The sequence below is a fragment of the Lygodium microphyllum genome, chromosome 1, assembly GCF_053477565.2.
Source record: "Lygodium microphyllum isolate KBCC chromosome 1, Lygodium_microphyllum_v1.1.10, whole genome shotgun sequence".
Taxonomy (NCBI): domain Eukaryota; kingdom Viridiplantae; phylum Streptophyta; class Polypodiopsida; order Schizaeales; family Lygodiaceae; genus Lygodium; species Lygodium microphyllum.
Window position 1 is genome coordinate 185,781,606 of NC_141135.1, and position 12,507 is coordinate 185,794,112.

At 40.4% G+C, this 12,507-nt stretch overlaps 1 protein-coding gene across 1 annotated transcript; it reads right to left on the minus strand.

Moving 5' to 3' along the window:
* Positions 1 to 9,950: 9,950 nt before the first annotated feature.
* Positions 9,951 to 12,297, minus strand: LOC148042077 (uncharacterized). Its single transcript, XM_087689141.1, has 2 exons — positions 11,469 to 12,297; positions 9,951 to 11,077 (listed from the first exon to the last, which is right to left on the minus strand). The coding sequence occupies exons 1-2, from the start codon at positions 11,815 to 11,817 to the stop codon at positions 10,284 to 10,286; spliced, it is 1,143 nt and encodes a 380-aa protein (XP_087545267.1). The 5' UTR covers positions 11,818 to 12,297; the 3' UTR covers positions 9,951 to 10,283.
* Positions 12,298 to 12,507: the final 210 nt, after the last annotated feature.

Below are 12,507 nucleotides of genomic sequence, written 5' to 3' on the forward strand. Positions count from 1 at the left end.
GATGCCATACTGTCTAAAAGCCAATCAAAGGTATAGGCCGTATCACTGAGCAAGTAATCTGCACGGTAACACGATGCCAGGAGTCTAGGCTCAGCTGCATCATCATGGGTAACTACATGCACCATACCACTATCAACAGTGGTCTCACCTACTGTATAACTAACTCTGCTCTCATGTCTAGTGTGACGCAATCTTTTCTGCTCTCTAATCCACTTGAAGCATTTACGCTTCACATGCCCTATCTTTCCACAATGAAAGCAAATAGAACCTGTAAAACCTGTAGAAGAGGACAACTACTCTGTAATAGCATGAGTAGGGCTCTCCAATACATCCAAGGAGCTCAAAGAATCAGGGGAACTCTCATAAAAAAGAATAAGCTCATCAAGAGGACTATCTTCATGACTAGAAGAGCTGGAAGTCGTCTTAGCATACTGCAAAGGGGACTCATCCAAACCAGAAGGGGAGAACACAAAGGCATCAACCATGGATGCAAAAGCTCCCACACAGACAAGCCTAGTAGTCAAAAGCATGACATATCCAACCATTGTAACCAGTAGCTATAAAAGCATAAGCATGCCTCGGAGCCATAAATGCATAAGCATCCCCGAAACATAAGAGTATACATAACTTTGCAGTGTCTCATACCATGTACTGACATACATGTCCAGCCAAGAACGACAGGTGGCAAATAAACATGCAAGAATCAAGCTCCAATAAAAGCCCAAATATTTGTGTAAAAGCATCCAAGTAAGAGGCTCTGTAAAATACATAGCAGCAGACCATGTGTATACACAGGTGGCTATAAAGATCAACTGCTCCTTGACATACATGGGCAATAGCAGCCCAAATAGCATAGATGCCATACAACAGAGAAGTAGAATGGCCATAACTGTAAATCCCAAGCACTATCCAAGTCCACTAATCAGTAAGTATCTCGCATATCAAATGCAAATGAGCAATCACAGCTCAATAGGAAACTATCAAAACAAGGGAGCAGTCACTGCTCTATACCTGTAAGTGCATCAAGTAATAGCCAAGATCCATAATCAGAGCATCAAATCCCATATAACATCTAAGGTCTTAACGGAAAAGCCAAGTTGTAATGGAAAAAGCCAAGTCAATGTCCAACTGCTCAAGGGAATACTCAAATGAATGTCGAGATGAGCTCAAACAACTGCCATCCACAACCAAAGCATAAAGCATTCACCAAGACATCATAACCTGTACTAGGTAGCCTAGGCATAAACCATGTCATAGATGAAATGCCAATTGCAAAGAAGTGGTAGTCAAACCCAAATCAAGCTCTAATCTCAGCTCAAAAGCATTCTGGAGCATAAACAAGACATGTGGTATAGTCCAAATACATCATGACATCATACCGAGTAGCTGGGAGCACCTTGTGACCATAGGCATAACCCAATTGTAGCATAAATAGCTTCAGCCTTGAAGTTTCTAGCAGCATATAACCTCTGTAAACTGAGCAAATCAGTGCTCAATCCAAGCTCAAATCCATAGGCATACATTCGCGTATGTATAGGCACCAACCAGGCATAATCCGACATCAAATGCCAAGACTTGTAAGCATAAAATTGAAGTAATAGGTGGCTGCTCTATTTTGGACAGATCTAGGACTGTTCAAAATAGTCAATGGCTGAGCTAAATCAGCTCCAAATGCTCTCACATGAGAGACATAACATCCACAAGTGATCTGGTATCAATAGAAGTAGAAGCATCACATAAGCCATAGGCATACAAATACATGCTGTCTCAAACCTGAAATCTGTTTGCAGAATATTCTATCATGAGAATTTGGCAAATGCGACATCACCATTGCGTCCGGAGTGTGCCAAAAACCCCAACTTAGACTCTTACCTTGCTTGAATCGGGTTTTGAATGCCTGATAAATAACAAAAAGAGTGATTTTTGAGCCATTTTTACAAATAGGCGCAAATAAAACGTGAGCATGCTGCTGTACTTGAGGGGCCAAATCAAGGTGGGCAGGGGATAAGGAAGAGCCCAATGAAGGCCTACAATAAGCCTACACAAGCCTAGGACAAGTCCAAGCAGGAGATGAAGAGAACAAGCTTGAATGATGGAAGCTATGGCTGCCTCTTCATGAAACCCTGTTGTTCATGTCAAAGAATGGCTGAGAACTGAGTGAGAAGCAAGCTCTCATACCTCGTGTAGATGCCGAGGAGAGCTCGCAAAGGAGTGGCTCTGATACCAGTTGAAAGGGATGCAAGAGATGCGGAGAGAAGAGCACACATAATGTGGGTGTTGTCAACAATGTTATGACAGCCTTATTGCACTTTCATATATATATAAATAAAGAATATGGGCAGTCACTATACATGGCAGGCCCAAGGACCTTTTACCCCAATAGGGCCTAGGTTCTCTCTCTTTCTTTCTCTCTCTCTCTCTCTCCTATTTAATTAAATCAAACTTTTTTAAATCAAAAGGTTTTTTTTTCTCTCTCTCTCTCTCTCACAGTTGGGTTAGAATTTTTAATTAAATATTTTTAAAAGTTTTTTAATTTAAAGAAGGAGAGAGAGAAGAAGAATAAGAAGGATAAAAAAAGAAGAAAGAGAAAAAGGCAGAGAGGGAGGAAAGAGGAAAGAGAATAGTATTTTTTAAATTAAACTTTTTTATTCCTTCCCCCTCCCCTCTCTCTCTCTCTCTCATGTGTAGGGCCTAGGTTGTGTGTGTGTGTGTATCAAAAGTCTCTCTCTCTCAATTAGATTAAAATTTTTGATTTAATTTTTTCTTTTAATTAAATATTTTTAAACATAGTTTTTCACACACTTTGAGAGATGGAGATAAAAGAAGAAGAAGAAGAAGAACAAGGAGAAGGATTAAAAGAAGAAGAAGAAGAAGAAAGAGAAAAAGACAGAGAGAGGTAGGGAAAGAGAAGAGAGAATAGCCTTTTTTAAATTAAACCTTTTTTGATATAGTTTTTGACTTAGAGAGAGACAGAGAGGAAATATACAATTCGAAAGAGAGAGAGAGAGAGAGAGAGAGAGAGAGAGAGAGAGAGAGAGAGAGAGAGAGAGAGAGAGAGAGAGAGAGAGAGAGAAACTTGAAAGAGAAAGAGAGAGGAAAATAAAGATAAGGAGAGAGAGAGAAAGAGAAACTGAGAAAAATATACAAAGAGAGCAAAAAAGATAGAAGGGGAGAGAGAGGGGAAACATAGACAAAGAGAATTATAGAGAGAGAAAATATACAATTTAAGAGAGAGAGAGAAAAATAAAAAAGGAAAAGAGGGGGGAGAAGAAAAAGGAAAGAGAGACAGAGAGAACAAAAGTGACGAGAGAAGAAAAGGATAAAGAGAAAAGAAGAAGAAGAAGAAGAGAGAATTATAGAGAGGAAACATAAAATTTAAAAGAAAGAGAAGAAAAATTTTTAAAGAGAGAATAAAGAGAGAGAAGAAAAGAAAAAAGGGAAAAGAGGAGAGGGAGAGAGAAGGAAAAGAGAAGAGAGAGGGGAAGAGAGAGAAGAAAAGCGGGGGAGAGAGAGAGAAGAAGAAGAAGAAGAAAGAGGAAGAGAGATGGGAGAAAAGAGGAAAGAGAAAATTATTTTTTAAATTTAAATATTTTTTGAGAGAGGGAAAGGGAGAGAGAAGGAGAGGGGGGAGAGAGAGAGAGAGAGAGAGAGAGAAAATATACAATTTAAAAGAGAGAGAGAGAGGGAGAAGAAAAAAAGAAAAAATAGGAGAAAGGGGAGGAGAAAAAAAGGGTGGAGAGAGGGAAGAGAGAGAATATGAACATAAAGAGAGAATTATATATAAGAAAAAGATAAAATTTACATACTTTAAGAGAGAGAGAGAGAGAGAGAGAGAGAGAGAGAGAGAGAGAGAGAGAGAGAGAGAGAGAGAGAAGGTAGGGCCTAGGTTCTCTCTCTCTCTCCTTTCATTAAATCAAACTTCTTTTCAAATCAAAAGTTTTCCTCTCTCTCTCTCTCTCTCAGTTAGATTACACTTTTTAATTAAAAAGTTTCGTTTAATTAAATTTTTTTTGGACATAGTTTTTCACACACTTTGAGAAGGAGATGGAAGAAGAAGAATAATGAGAAGGATAAATAAAAGAAGAAGAAGAAAGAAAAAAAGACGGAGAGAGGGAGGGAAAGAGAAAAAAGAATAGTATTTTTTCAATTAAACATTTTTAAATATATTTTTTGACTTAGAGAGAGAGACATAGAGAAAACATCAATTTAAAAGAGAGAGAAAATAGGGGGAGAAAAAGGAAAAGAGAGGAAAGAGAAAAATAGAGAGAAAAAACCTTGAAAGAGAAAGAGAGAGGAAAAGTAGAGAGAGAGAGAGAGAGAGAGAGAGAGAGAGAGAGAGAGAGAGAGAGAGAGAGAGAGAGAGAGAGAGAGAGAGAGAGGGAACAAAGAGAAAGAAAATTATAGAGAGAAAATATAAAATTTAAGAGAGACAGAGGAAAAGAGGGGGAAAAACAAAAGGGGGAGAGAGACAGAGAGAAGAAATGGAGAGAGAGAATTTAAACAAAGAGAAAAGATAAAGTAGGGAGAGAAAAAAGGGAGAGAGAGATATATATAGGTAATTGGGGGGAGAAGAGAGAGAGAGAGAGAGAGAGAGAGAGAGAGGGTGAATAAAAAAATTAGAAATAGAGAGGAAAAAGAGGTGATAGAAATATGAGAAATGGATTGTTAAGTGAAATTACCGTGTGATAGCATGATAATGTAATATTTCCATGCAATAAAACTTAGTTGGTTAGTTTGAAAGTTAGTTAGTCAATTAATAAGTTAGTAAGATTACTAACTAAAGACTAACTAACGTAAAAACTGACTAGCATTAATAGCTAATAATTTTCATTCAATTAAAAATATATTAAAAAAATCGAGAGTCATAAATCTAACATTTTTCTCGGATTGATAGGGACCGTAGCCACCCTTCACGAAAAGTACAATGTGAACGGGACTTATGAGCCATAATAATCAGTAGTATTAATGTGTATAGTTTGAATGGTCCAAAAATATTAGATTCTTGGGGGGGAAAAAACTATTATATTTTAGATATTATCCTAAAAAGATAAAACTAAAAGTCATTTAAAAGAAAAGACAAGTGATGTTTTAGTTAGTTTTGGAGATTTGATAAAAAGAGCAATAAAGAAAAGTGACTGGCGAAATCGCGTGCGCCACAATCGCAATCTATAGGCAGTAGATAGCACTTTGAACAAAGAAAAGAAGAAGGAGTGAACTTAGAGCTTTCTAAGCAAGTGTCTTGGAGTTTTACCCCCCTTTTGGAGCCAATGCAACCATCAGATTTATGATCTAAGCATCAAATCACTGAGTCTTCTAAGAGCCCCTCCACTCTTGTTCTCAGACTTATCTCCTCCTCTCTAATTCTTTATAAATATGAGGCATGGGGAGGCACAAGGGAGCATAAGGAGACCCCGAAAGGCTGCAAGAGAGAGGGAGAGAGAGAGTATACCCCTCCAAGAGATTGTGAGAGAGAGCTTGAGAGAGAGAGAGAGAGAGAGAGAGAGAGAGAGAGAGAGAGAGAGAGAGAGAGAGAGAGAGAGAGAGAGAGAGAGAGAGAGAGAGAGAGAGAGAGAGAGAGAGTTACCCCGAGAGGCCGCACAAAATCCCTCTATCTCGATCCTCGATTCAACCATATTCTCTTTCGCTCTCCCAGCTCGAATCTATTCCACCTTCTTAATCTCTTGAGTCTACTTGCAGATGATGGCCTCCAAGCGAAGAATGTCGCGTGCAGATGACCAGCAACAAAGCTTCGAGCGAAGGCATCAGTATCAATCCAATTGCGGTACCGATAGTAAGTAATGTATTTTCAAATTGATAGATGCTTGTTTTAATGCTCGCAAGAGATGCATTAGGCTCCGTACCTTGTGGTGCTAGAATAGATAATTGAAAAGGATAAATCGCATCTCAAATATTCAAAGATGAAGTTTGTGAAGTGCTTGTATCAAAGGGAGTTAAATTGCACCTAGTTGCTATGTGATGAATCCATGCATATCATAAGCAACATATGGAACACTAAAGTATTGAGTATCGATGAGTCTTTGATTAATCTTTACCGAGGATAATACTGTTTAAAGTTCGCAAATGCATATACACGGTACATACATGGGAGAGATTATGTAAAATTTACATCGATGACATGTGACTCCTTGCCTTAGGAAAAAGGAAGATAAAGCCAAGAAAAAATGTTGTATAGTAGGAAAATGCTAAAAGATAATTGTCACTTAGAGAAGAGGCATAAATGCTTTTGCTAGATTGATTAATTTGCATTGGAATGATAGGACTTATGTCATGTACAGTATTGGAACCTTTAGTATATACATTAGGCTAAAGGAGGGAATATTAAGTAAATTCTACTCTTTGGTCCCAAGGGGGAGAGTGAATATGCGATGGAATTATTGTCGCGTCTATTATTGTATTGTTTGGAAAAAATACAATTAGTTTTGTTGGTTGATTGAACAACACCCTAAATGTTTTTCTTTCAATCAAGGGATTGTTGCATTGTGATTTGGATAAATGTTCCAAGGCTTGTGTTGATGGCAAATGAATGGCAGGGGTCTGTAATGACAAGTTGCCATGGGAATAAAGGAATGTTTTTCTAGAAAATGATATTAGGGCTGATTGCTTTGATTGTACTTGAATTTTAATTGGACTAATTAAGGAAGGATATTTTGCATGCGTGGATCATCTCCAAGATCACATCGCAGATTATCCCAAGAGGGCACTGCTCAATTCACAGGCCGATGGTCGAGTGGTGAAAAGGCCAACCACGGAAATGGTATCTCACTCCTAGAGTGCTTGTGGTGGAGCTCTAGACAGCCCTTGCCTGTCCAGAATGGAGTTGGAGATCCCCGTGAGGCCAACGTCTGGGATGTTGGAAGATCCTATTCTAGATAAAAGATGGAAATTTCGGTGCCATGCGATTTGGACCGGGTACTTCTGTTGGATAGAAGGGATACATAATTCTCCTATATGGGCAAGAGACAAAGATTAACTTAAAGATATTTTAAGGAACTTGTTTGATAAAAGGACTACTTGTTTTGTTTTTATGAATGTGTTGTAAATTACATGAACGAACTCTATGCCCTAAAAGGCCTAATTAATGAAGCTGATTTTAAATGTCACACATAAATGTGGTAGGACCTAATTAGACAAGTAAAGCTATCGAGGAAAGTGCGGTGGATGTGACTTGGGTCCGTCCTAAGGAAGGGTGGTCCCGGATAGCTGGAAACTTTTCTCAAAAGACGTGATAACGAAACTGTGAAGATCTAGAGTCAGTAGAGTTAGAATCTTGATTTATGCTGTTTTAGGGGAGCAGAATGGGACTATGCCTTATGGGCAGAGAGGTTGAGCTTCTCATCCCTCTCGTTTCCCATTCTCCATGAACCAAGTGCAACATAAATCCGCTTTGACTCTGTTGTTCCTATGCAAAGTGATTCATTTGGAGCTCGACACTAGCTACTTCCTAGAGACTTGGCTGATAGGAAAGAAACCATGACTTCAGGTCAGTCCTAGGTGGGAACGGCCGGCTAATTCCGCTTCGGGGCAGACTTGGGAAGACCTAGATCACAAACCTTGTGACATTCCTTGAGAGTGCCAGGTGGCGCTTTCTAGACTCCCCTCCCGATGGGCTACTAAGATGTGTCCCACAGGTGGACAAGTGGACACGTTACAGATAACTTCGCTTACCGCATTAGGGCAGTAAAGCTGCCACAAAGTGGCCTAGCATTTCGTGTGCACGAAGCGCATGTGGAACCCTAGTATATGTTATTGTAGTGGCATATGTAGTACATTTTGAGAGAGTGAAGTAAGCTCCAAATTAGCCCTATAAACATTTGATTCTCTCTCTCTCTCTCTCTCTCTCTCTCTCTCTCTCTCTCTCTCTCTCTCTCTCTCTCTCTCTCTCTCTCTCTCTCTCTCGCGTAAGGGTATCGGCTTTGTAGCTATACCATGGCGTAGGAGCTAGATATACCTATATAGTTAGTGGTTGTGATTCTGAGCTTAGCTTGGTTTCCACTCTAAGTGTGATTCCCTATACTCACTGGCGAACCCTCATATGTGCAGCATCACGAGGGTATAGTCCTGGGATGTGCCTCAATGTTGTATCTTTCGATATTATGGATACAAAGATTCCTTATTGATATATTTTGTGTGCCATTCCATTGTGCCTTTTTGTGCCTCATGATAGGTTTTACCATGAGGCCATGTGAATGTGCGTAACACCCCCCACCCACCACCCCCCCCACCACCCCCCGCCCCCCCCCCCCCCCCCCCCTCCAAATCTTTGTCCCATTCTATATTAATATTTAGTCTCTAGTCATCTTGGCTACAAGATGCAACCTTTGTGAATGACTTCTCTCCTATTGTTGTCAAGACAAAGAATTATCTAGCTCCAAAGAAAATAGCTTAGAGGATGGGGGATGTTTGTTCTAATGTTGAATGAAGTTCTTGAACTTAAAGAGAAATGTCCAACTATTAGATCATATATCACAAGCTAGTTCTAAAATATTGGGGCTATGAAGGATGGAAATCTCTTAATGCTCTCTCAAGAAGAGTAGAGACTTTAGGAAAAAGTAGTTCCAAATGGATTGGGAAGATAGTGGTGGGAAGATAGTGGGGAGATGGTAGAAGATCTAATGGCCATGCAAAACTTGGAACTTGGAAGGAAATACTTAAAAATGCATGGTGTGCTACTCATTTGGCAAAACTAAATGCTTTGATGTGAAAGACCATACCATACAAGTGTCCAACCAAGAATCATATAGGAAAGCATAATGCCTTGCCCATATGTGTTCTTTATTGGGATAAGGATAAAAACATCAAGTATGTGATGTGGGATGTTAGGAAGCAATGACTCTTTGGAAGAACACATTTGGTCTCATGAGGACATTGGCATTGCACAACTCACTCACATGCAAGCATGAGCTTTTAGGGGACAAGTTGAATTTGATGAGGAGACCTTGCTCATTTCAAATGTGGTTACACTCTTTATGTGAAGGAAAATTTGGAAAGTTGAACTTTTTGTCCTTTGTGGGAGAGGCAAGGATGACAAAAAGCGTGTACATGATTTTGGAAATAGGTGCTATGAATTTAAGCCACTATTTAAAGGGTTAGAGGTAAAAGTAGGGTTACTTTCAAGAGTGTTAGCAATTTACACACTTGATAATTAAGTTTAACAATGTCCTATCTTTTTTATGTCATAAATCTTTACTCTTGTAATGCCACTTACACAAGTTGCATGAAAAGAATATGAGATAAAATAACTTGGAAAAAAATATAGCATAAGAAAAACATATAGAAAAGCTAACCCTTTAAGCTCTATCATGTGAAAATCCATCTAATTCTCATGCTTGCTTGCTTGGGATGCTAGTGCTATTTAAAGTTACAATGGGAATATGGCAAGATGGTAAGGATAGAATAAGAACCTTTTAAACCACAATCAACCAATGCAAGATCAACAACTAAAGATGCACTAGCATTGATGAAAATTCAATGCCATGGCAAGCAAAAACCAATTAAATTGTGCCAAGACTCCTCATAGTGATTTTGTTCATAATCTTTTCGTAATTGGTAGAGGACATGGAGTTTACTTGCTTAGTGCATGTGCACAAAAAACTACAATTTCCATGAACACCGAATTGAATTAATTAATCATTTATCTTTTCTTGCAACATGACCTTTCCAAAAACACACACTTGAGAGGGAAAGTTTTTAAATATATGATCAAACCTTTACTTGGAGGCATAAGTATTTGCAAAATGTTTCACATCTAATCTTGATCATCATTATGCATTATTGGGAGCCATCTAGCAATGAGGTGCAAAGTCAATTTGTCCATATCACATCCAATATATATTGTCATATAATTGCGATAAAAACAAATGTGCCCATGGAGAGACACATTTATACAATAATATTTATATTTCTCTAGATGAAAATGGCTACGCTGCATATTCTTGCAACTTCAGCATTGTGTTTTTATTATGGGCATCAAACATACTAGATACATTATTCAAACAATGAGCTGTTAATCAATTTGCATAGTGGTAGGGTGTAAGTTGGGTGGAAATGTAGATAGTACAAGGTTAAATGGGTGTTTGTGCAAACATCAACCTCGAAACATAGACATACAAAGTGTTTTGTGGCACAAAAGCTCAGAAAGGAAAGGTTTCTTTCTCATATATGAGGGACTGCCATGGGAAAAATCATAAGTTATCTTTATCCTCTAGCATAAACAAGCTTTGGCTTCGTTGTAGTGAAGGAGAAACACAAAGCTAAAAGTGTCTTTAACGTTTGCATAAGAACCCTCCTCCTTCCTTGTTATTGCTGCTACATTGAAAGCTCTTTTGCCCTAGTGGTTGAGTTGCCATGGTGGATATCATATGGGAACCAAATCTATTGACCTTGCAATCATGATGGAACAAAGAAGATGCCATGAAGCGGTCTTCACCACCCATGATGGGCATAGGGACCCCAATTTTAACAGGGCTCTTGTAATCAGGTTGGTAAGTTTGACCGAGGATCCCATTAACTGCATTTGAGAGGCCAAGAAACTTGAATTGGACATCTAGGTGGGCAAAGCAATCTTTTGTAAGGTTAAGCATGTACCTATGGATTTTATTATCTTGCTCTGTAATGGGCACAACGTTCACATCTAGTTCTATGAGTCCATCCACAATAATGTTAGCACTATTCACATTTGAAGTACGCTCAATCCTGACATCCTCATTTGGAGATCGCCAAAATGATGATTCTCCTGTTGGCAAGTGAACTTCCTTACCATCATATGTGATGGCCATCCTATCCACTTTCTCATCCCACATGCCTGTCTTCAAGGCGGCTATGCTTAACTTCTTTCCCACCCCATACATGACGGCTAGAGCCTCTACCCATGTGAAGTCCCTCTTGCGCCCCTCTGGCCTTGTACCAATGAAACGTGCATTCACGTGCAGGTTGTTGTCTGTCACTAGGCAAAAGCTTTGCTTTGCTATGCCATGGAAGTAGAACATCACCCCATCACCACCAACAAAGCGAGGGTCGTAGCATAGAGCTCCATAGCCATTGCACTTGGGCTTCCTTGCTGCACAAATAAGACACCCAACAAGTGCATTAGAAAGTTATCATGCATATGCCTACCATAATTCTATTGTATATTTGTTTGGCTAGTTTCCATGCTATTTATTGGGAAGGGTGGTTTGTTTAGAGTAGTGAGTGATGGCATCAGCTGCCAAGGCGCAACGAGCAGCTGAGAAGTGATGATGTGATACTTTTGAGAAGGTAAAACAATGTGCATGGGTGGAAGGTGAGGGAGGCTTTACCCTTGACAAGTCAAGTACCTAGGCAAGAAGGATGTTCAATGGTGGGGTGTGTGTGTGTGTGTGTGTCTCTCTCTCTCTCTCTCTCTCTCTCTCTCAGACAGTCCCCCAGACGGAGACACACACACGCAGAGAGAGAGAGAGAGAGAGGCTTACAGCGGCAGCGAGTCTCGCACTTGGAGGGGCTGCAGTCGATGAAGCAGGCGTTGCCGCCGGGGTTGGAGGTCTTGCGGAGGGGGCACTCGATGGGGCAGGTGAGCTTGGCCAGGAAGCACCTCCCCTTGGCGTAGCACACGGCGCGCGTCCGCCCGTTCACCCCGCTCACGATCATGTACTGCGTGGTGGGGTCCTTGCTGCTCTTCGCCGACCGCTCCGCCTCCGCCGCCCTCACCATCGGAACCACCCCCTTGAACTCCCCCTCCTCGGCCCCATGCAGCGCCACCGCCACCATCGCCATCAATACCACTGCCCCTACCATTAACGATGACGCCATCCTGAGACCCATTTTGCCAGCTCCCTAATCACTCACCCACAAGACTTGTGCTCTAATCCCACTACGAAAGATTTGACGCCCTTATGACCCAAGATCAATGTTGTTCACACTCCCCCCTTGGATCTCAGTCAACCAATGGTGGCTGCTATCCTCACTTCACCACTCAATGCTTCACAATCCACCGCTTCCTTGGATCTCACTCAATGTTGCTCTCCAGACTCCCACCCTTCTCCACCCCAACACCATGTAGGAATAATGTTAAGAGAATCAAGTTGCATGGACTTTGCACCACCACACTAGAACTGGTGATGAAAGAGTAGCCCTTGGCCTTGTGTAAGCAAACCAAGAGACTACATCCAAATTTTTGCAGGGGCCCTTGGCTCAACTCATGTACAATGCAACGAACATCGAAAGAGCCTTGCTGCACTCTGTGACCTAAGTCCTCAAGAAGAGCTCATGCAAGTTGCAACGAACAATGGAACTATATCAACTAGTCCTTGCCTTATATTGAAGTTTCAGAAGAAGACAATATGCTTTAACCACCTTTAAGGACAACTAAGCATTCACGCCATTTTCGTGCCTAATTAACATGATGGCATAATCTATTCAAGTGGGCATAACCAAAGAAGATATTACAAGAAGCAATATCAACAAGGACAAATGGGAGGCGAAATTTGAGGTTTTAGGATCCACTTGTCCAAT